Source organism: Myotis brandtii, unplaced genomic scaffold (assembly GCF_000412655.1).
Source record: "Myotis brandtii unplaced genomic scaffold, ASM41265v1 scaffold560, whole genome shotgun sequence".
Lineage (NCBI taxonomy): Eukaryota > Metazoa > Chordata > Mammalia > Chiroptera > Vespertilionidae > Myotis > Myotis brandtii.
This window is the reverse complement of record NW_005370081.1, coordinates 497,905-505,934: the sequence shown is the minus strand read 5'-3', so window position 1 is coordinate 505,934 and position 8,030 is coordinate 497,905. Positions and strand designations below refer to the sequence as shown.

The 8,030-nt window shown below is 50.9% G+C and overlaps 1 protein-coding gene across 3 annotated transcripts in view; it reads left to right on the top strand.

Annotated features, from left to right (window-relative positions):
• Positions 1-228: 228 nt before the first annotated feature.
• The window catches only part of ZCCHC24 (zinc finger, CCHC domain containing 24), a 99,373-nt gene continuing 91,571 nt past the window's right edge, over positions 229-8,030 (top strand). The window contains exon 1 of one of the 3 annotated variants that reach the window (XM_014549579.1): positions 229-303. In XM_014549579.1, the coding sequence (XP_014405065.1) occupies positions 274-303 (30 nt within the window). In that variant the 5' untranslated portion in view covers positions 229-273. The remainder of the gene's footprint in view (positions 304-8,030) is intronic. The other 2 variants (XM_014549580.1, XM_005878446.2) reach the window with 2 other exon arrangements.

Here is an 8,030-nt window from a genome sequence, read left to right as displayed (position 1 = left end):
CTCGGGACTGCCCGTGGCTCACCGTGTGGCCTTGGTCAAACCTCGAGGCCCCTCTGGACCACAGGTCCTCGGAGGAGGATCCTAGGGACAGTGCCTGGGAGCAGTGGTGTCCTGGTTAATGTTTAGCAACCGCCTCTCAAAAAACAGTTCTTGATTTGTAGCCTCAGCTGATTTTTGTGCTACGGATACTCCCACCAGTTCCAAGTTTGTACTTAGGTGATGAACAGACTGGGGAGGGATGCTGGCAGCACACCGCAGAGCCTTCCACCATGAATGCAATGCGTGGACCACCTCACCAGCTTGGTAAGAGCAAAACATACTCAAATCATTAGGATGCGATGAGTTTTGAGTATTTATTACCTTTGTTTTTAATATAACATTTCATTGTAATCTTATATAATTTGATTTTTAACAATGTGTTTAACAAGTGGCTGACAAAATCCCTGAACAGTTAGCAATTGGCTCTTAGGCATCCAGCACAACCACACCACTGCCTAGGAGTCTGTGGGTCAGACAGGCTGAAGGTCCAAGGTTCGGAGGAGCTACGAGCCCTCTGAGTCCTTGGCCCCACAGACATCTTGGCCTGAATCACAGTCTCCGGAAGGAGAGAAAGGAAAGGGCACAGGAGACAAGGACTCCAACCAGGAAGACAAGCGGCAGGAAGGGCTGGCGGCCTCAATGTCATCGTGGGAGCTGTTTTTCTCTGTCTTATCAATGGCAGAGGCCGGGAAAACAATACCCCTGACTGAACATCACTTCAGGAGCCGACAGGAAACCCCCCGAGTGGGGGTCTGTGATGAGTTGGCCAACCGGGTGGGCCTGGAGTCCTTCCCCAGCCCCGAGCTCTCACGTGGCCTGCCTCTGCTTCCCACCTCCCAGCATGCTGACCACACAGCCGAGTCTCAGCTCCCCGGCTCTGAATTGGCCTCATGTGCCAGGTCCCGGAGACATCAGAGGCAGTAGCTGCCTGCCCTTCACCGTGAGGACCACAGCAGAAGCAAGGCCAGCCTTCTGGTTCCTTGGCTTCAGGTGTCCCTCATGGGTGCCACCTGCTCTCCACGCCATCTTCACGTCAGGAACTGTGTGGGTGCTGAGCATATCAGCTCCCTGTCGCAGATTTGGAAATTGAGGTCCAGGGAGGTCAGGGAGCCTGCCATATTGTCAACAGAAGTAACGGCACACACATTTGGCCCAATAAAAAAGCCTGAAATCAAATGGTGGGGAGGGTGTGGGCCCACAGGACTCTCCTGTTAGAAATCCGTTAGGTGTATGTTGTAAATGTGCACAATTACTGCCCTGTAGTGCAGCGGGTGCATGTCAGGAAGAGTCCCAGTGGCACTGGTGCAGAACCATCAAGAGGAGAGGGGCTGAGGAAACTGTGCCATAGTCTCGCACGGAAGAGAGCGCAGCTATCTGCATGAATGAATGAGAGTGGCGTGCCTTCATAGGATTAAAATTTAGCAGTGCTATATGAAGTGAAATAAGCGAGTCACAAAGATGTCCAACATCATGATACTCTTTTAAGAAAGTTAAACAACAAATCAAAGATATATACTTTTAAATAAATAAATAAATAAATAAATAAATAAATAAATAAATAAATAAGACAAAGCTATACAAATAGGAAAGCAAGAGAATGATTCCACCAGGTGATTCTCTCTGGCGGGGGGAGCCTGGGGACTTGGCTGGGGACAGACCTCAGAGGTAAATGTGCTGTTGTCAAGGTCTATTTTTATGTTGGCTGGTTTGTTCACAGGGACTTATTATATTAATAAACAAACAAACAAATAAAAATATTGCCAGCCAGGGTTTATGGCTAATGGCCTTCTCTGGGCCCGGGCTGAGGGAGCGGGGGAAGGCTGGCGTTGGAAACCAGAGGACTTGGCTGCTGCCACCAAGTAGTTTTCAGAGGGACAACTCAAAATCACAGAACCAGAAGCCATGTCATCGTCCTCTTCTGAGCATCAGTTTTCACGCAGGTAAAATGAGGTTTTGGGACCAGGTCGTCTTTGAGCCCTTCTATTAGCTGAGCTAGAGCAGGCCCTGCGGCTGTGACAGATAAGCCCAATCTCAGTGGCTGACCTCGAGAAGGTCTGTTTCTAGCTCACCCTGCAGTCTGAGAGGTCCTTCTGCCAGCTCTCCTGCAATGCTGACTTAGAGGTCTGGCCTCTGCTGTCCTGGAGTCTTTCACATACACCCCTCCCCGACCAGAATGGGAGATTTAAAATGTGGAGAACCCACACCTGCTCTTGCTGCCTCATTGGAGACACAGTGTTTCTACACACCTTCCTCTGATGGAGAACAAGTCCCACAGTCCCAGCCCAACTGCAAGGGAGGGTGCACAATGGAGTGAATAGGAGCTCTCGCTACCAAGGCCCCTGCAGTTCTACAATCCATGGAGTCCCTGAGACCAGATTTGACACTCTCCTGCCTGAGTTTAATTCATTTATTTATTCATTAGGTAGACAGAGGGCCTGCTCTAATCCAGCACTGGGCCAGGCACAGATGCTCACAGTCCAGTGGTGGTGCTGGGGGGTGGGGGTGTGAGAAGGGAGGACTGACCATTTTACAAACATCATCTATATAAATAAAAGCTTAAGCAACTGTTAAGACCGAATGACTGGAATGACCAGAATGACCGGTCGACCACTCACTTAGACGTGCACTGACCACTGGGAGGCAGATGCTCAACACAGGAGTTCCCCCTGGTGGTCAGTGCACTCCCACAGCCAACCTTCTGCAGCCCTTCCCCCTGGCCGGCTGGCCCCCCAATAGGCCTTGATTGCTGGCCAGGCCGGGGGACCCCATCTGTGCACAAATTTGTGCACCGGGCCTCTAGTAATCCATATGAACACCCTATGGTTGGTTGAGAATAAAAGAGAATATCTTATGGGGATGTGTGAGAGTAGATGTCAGTGTTGTGATGACAAAAGGCTTCTTTGAGAAAATAATTTTTTTCAGGGGGGTCGTGAAGGGTGAGAGAAGACTGCCAGGAAAACTGAAAAAAGAGACTCTTCCTGGCAGGGAACAGCATGTGCAAAGGCATGGAGGCAAGGAAGGCCTTGCTTGAGTGGGGAAAGGCCAGTTGTTTCATTTCATTAGAGGGTAGGGGTGGGTGCCCATGTGGTATTGGGGTTGGAGGGTAGGTTGTACCTGGAATTAGGGTAGAAAGGTAGTCAGGAGTCAGGGGAGAAAGGGCTGAATGTCATGCCCAGTAGGTGGTTGGACTTTATCCAATGGGCAGCCAGGGAAAGATTCTAAGTAGGCAAGGAAGACCAAGGGGTGACCAAGGGGCAGTTTCCACTCCTCCCCAAATGTCCGTTAGCCACTTCCCTGCCATTATTTGATTTGGGTGAGACTTTTCCCAACGTAGGGAGCTCTGCACACTCAACTTTAGGGCGAGTGTCTTAACCCCATCTTCCAAACAGATGCCCATTAAGCCTAAAAACATTCATATTCCAAAGCCGGTCTCCCTCGTCCCCCACAGGACATGTTCACACTCGACCACTGGTCCTGAGTGTTTACACCTCTCCAGCCCCGAAGGCCTGGGTTTTCTCCACAGGTTGAAGCTGTTGATAAAATCTAGTATATGGTTTGTTGTTGCTTTTTTTTTACTTTTTGAGAAGAGTGGATATGAAATTGGAAGGAGAGGAGGAAAGTCATTTCTGCCCACAGCTCCTACGTGAGAAAGGGCCCATCGCCGCCCCGTCACTTTTCTGAGGGCTGTTCCTTGGGGAGCACCGAGGGTGGGAGGGAATGCTGCTAGGCCTATTTCTGTGACTTCTTGGAATCTGAGGTCCAGGGGCTCCTGCCAGCTTGCCCTGGGCCATGCCTAAAGAGCTGGGTGAAGGACCCTGGGCTTCTGACATCCAAGCTGACACCCCTCATGCCCACCTCACAGTGTCCAGCCTTGAAAACAAGCATGCACTCTGCAAGGGCCTTCCAGATGCCGGGGCCTTCTGAGTGTCCATGCCTTCCTGTGTCCTGGGATGCAAGCAACCGTGGGAACATTTTACACATGAGCAAACTGTCCAGTAGAGGATACTCAATGTGCCAATGTCACACAGCTAGGAAGGGGACGTCTCCAAGAGCTCAGGCACTTTCCACAACTCAGCGCCTGTATGGAGTTTAAGATTCATGGGTCTCGCCACCTTTTGTGGTTCTCTTATGGTCAAGAGTCTGGGGGTGGGGCTGGAGCGATCAGGTTGTCCCTAAGGTTTTACCATCATAGCACCGCACAAACATATCTGGGGTTAGTGGTGCTGCAATCAGGCTGAAATCATATGCCCAGGCAACAATGGGGCCGCAAAGATGCCTTCTGTGCAAGATTTGAGCCCCCTGCAGTTGAAGACAACCTCTTTTCTAATCTGCACAAAGTCACCGTATAGGTTAGAAAGGGTCCTGGAAGGGCGGATATAAGTCAAGGATGGTAAATTGTTTTCATCCACTGGGTCATTCCACCCTTAGCAGCAACACAGATGGCTGTGTTGGGAAGGAATCTGAAGTCGCCTGGGAAGGGGCTCTGCACCCGGTGATTTGTGTCCTGGAGATGGGCAGTAGCTCCTGCAGGGAGAGGATTTGCCATTTTGCTATCACTGCTGTAAACTGACACCTTCTGTGTCAACACACAGCCCAAAGGAGCCCAGTGCCCAGTTCTGGCCAGAGGAGAGGGAACCTCTGCCTCCCAGTGTGTTCTTCGCTGTTTATTCCTGAGGCATGGAGTGCGGGCAAGTTCAAGAGGGTTAGGGGTTGCTTTGTGTTATGAGTCACTGTGAGACTTGTTTTAGAGAAACCCCCTCTTCTGCTCATCTCTGCCTGCTTTTCAAGCCCAAACGGAAAGCTGATTCCCCCATGAAGACCCGCTTGCTCTTCTTTCTAAAGTTCTTCCTGCTTCTCTGAATTCAAAGCTCTTGGTTTGAAACTCCACCCAACACCTATCAGACCTGTTACCTGGGCCACTTCAGGGGCAGACACTTCCTTACATGCACCCTCACTCCTCCCAACCACCACTCTAGATAAATGGAATGTTACTCTTATTGAAATTATTAATGCTGCCATGTGATTATTTACTGCCACGTGATTGCTTATTCACAGCTAGCAAACTGCCTTCCTGTTCACATCCTCCTCTGACCCCATCAGTCACTGAGAAAGCTGAGGTTTCCAGAGAGGGCAGGCACTTGCCTAAGGCCAGTCAGCCAGATTTCTTTTCTCCAAATCCTGTCTTCTCCACTGTCCCATTCTGGAGCCCATGGGCTGGGCAGAGTCACCAGGAAAGGGGCAGGGACTCAAGCCTCACCTGGGAGTTCCCTCCCACCTGCAGTTCTGAGGACAGTGCTGCCACACAGGAGATGGCCAGACCAGGACCAGATGGGAGTTAGGATGTGGAGTGGGTTACAGCAGGTGGCTTAGCCAACAGGCATCCTGGGTGAGCCTCAACAAGTCCCTTTCCTTCTCTGGTCATGGTGCCTCCACCTCTGCAAGTGAAGGCATGGCTATAGCCCACTCTTCTGGGCCTAGTACCCAGGCCTCTGATGCCCATTGGGCCACCCTCACCCATCACCCTGCCCCCACCCTACAGGAGGTGCTATCTCAGGGGATCCTGAGAGGCCAGCTGAGGAGCTGACCTCAGGTCAATCAGCTGCTATCCAGGCGAACTGCCTGTCAGTTGCTCAAATTTATCGATCGCCCACTGAGTACAGAGCCCACGTGCTAAGCAGGTGTGCCGTGGGCAAGGGGAGGGAGAAAAGTACAAAACCAAGGGAGCCATTCGGTCTTCACAGGGGAGCATAATCTGACCGTCTCTCCATGGGCTCTTTAACCACCGACCCAGCAAACAGTTTTGGATTATTTACTATGTATGCACCAGGCCTTGTGTGGAGGTGGGGGTTGGGGGAGGGGTGTGCGAAAGGGACAGAGGGCATCAGTCTGGTCACCAGGCATGACAAGCAACCTCACAGCATCAAGTCACTCTGAAGGACAGGGAACCCAGGACACGTGTCTCTCTAAGCAGGTGCCAGACCCAGGCTGAGCACCATGACAGAGGGTTTTGTGTGGCTAGCTCTTTAGTTCACAAGCTCCATCACTACCTATTTACCGCCTGATACCTGGTGGTATCTGCCTGACCCCTAAAGCAATTGGAATTTGAATAGGACTACCTTCAAACTAACAAGACTACCCTGGCCCAGAGAGTGGGAGGCAGAAACAGAAAGCTCTAGCTCAGTGGTTCTCAACCTTCCTAATGCCGCGACCCTTTAATACAGTTCCTCATGTTGTGGTGACCCCCAACCATAAAATTATTTTCGTTGCTACTTCATAACTGTAATTTTGCTACTGTTATGAATCGTAATGTAAATATCTGATATGCAGGATGTATTTTCATTGTTACAAATTGAACATAATTAAAGCATAGTGATTAATCACAAAAACAATATGTAATTATATATGTGTTTTCCGATGGTCTTAGGCGACCCCTGTGAAAGGGTCGTTCAACCCCCAAAGGGGTTGCGACCCACAGGTTGAGAACCGCTGCTCTAGCTGGAGGTGGGTGCCTCAGGGGCTCCTCTGGGCTCCCCAACTACTTGCTCATACAATTGGAAGATGACCCCTCTCTGAACAGTAGTTTTCTCTATAAAATCCAGGGAAAGCCTAGATCAGTGGTTCCAAACTCTACCACCAAACCTCAAATATAGCAGCAGAGTCCCAGAGATGAGCCCCAATATTGTCAGGAGTAAAATGGTTATCACACACATTCCTAACAAATGTGTACCTTCTCTTTAAACAAATAGGTTTAATACTGTTTTTAAAAATAAAGGGTACTGTTTAGGTGTTTCTCTGATAAATGAAATTACTTATGAGTATCATGGTTTCTATCAGTAATTGCAAATCAGTTGATACACAAAATCTTAAAAATAAGATCAAATAAGATAGAAAAAAACCAAAGGGGTTCTTGGTTAGTGACATGGTGGGAACGAGCTTCATTGGCCATCACTGAAGTTCTTTTGGACCCAAGCACCCACCGGGGTGGATGGATGCAGGTTGTGGGAGAAATCCCCGTGAAGGGGTGGCAGGGAGCTGGCCTTTATGGCCTACCTTCTGATTACCAAGCTCAAACTGGTAAACTCACGAACATCTCGAGGTAGGACGGTGACTGTCCCCATGTTACAGGTTCACTCTTGGAGGTTAGGTGCCAGGCCTAGGTTACTTAGCTGGAAGATGGCAGAGCTGGCACTTGGATGCTGGCAGAATGGAACCGGGTTTCAGGTGGGAGAGGTGACTTGGGTCCCCTCCAGGAGCTTCTAAGCCAGAATCTGGCGCTGGTGCAGCGCTGGTGCAGCTGGTTACCCGGAGTGAGCGGGCCGCAGGGCTTTCAGGTGAGTCAGTCGGAGCTGGGGGGCGGGGGGGCAAACTTGGACTAGCTGGGCTGTCTGGGGTGGTGGTGGCAGTCCTCTTCTGAGCTCCCTCGGACCCATCTGGTGTTTTGGCGACTCGCAGGGCACCTCCAGGTGGGGGTGGGGGGGGGGGGGGGTAGAGGGAGAAGCAAGGTTGGTCCAGAGGAGAAACAGGAGAGAAAGAGGGCGTGGGAGAAGGCGAGGGAAGGGGCGGGGAGTCCTTCCTGGGGCAGGAACCCGGGCCCCCCTTGGCAGAGCCGGCCCGGCAAAGCGATTCTGCAGATGGAAGGAATTAACGGGGCGGGGGAGGGTCCTACGGTGATAGGGAGGAAGGAGGGAGGAGTGTGTGTGTGTCTGGATCTGGGAGGGGGGGAGAGACAGACACATCAGACTAGACGGAAATGGAAAAGACGAAGGAGAAACACAGAGAGAGACACAGCCAGGGAGAAGACAGGCAGGGACAAGGGGCACAGGAGATATTCGTCTAAGGGAGAAGACAGAGTGTGAGAAAAGTGGGAAAATAGAAAAGAAAAAAACGAGTGAAAATGAAATAATTGGCGAGGATTTGGCAAGAACGCGAAACAGAGGAGAGCTGAGGGCAGCACGAGAGGAACTGGATCTGGACGGGGCTGTGCTGAGCTC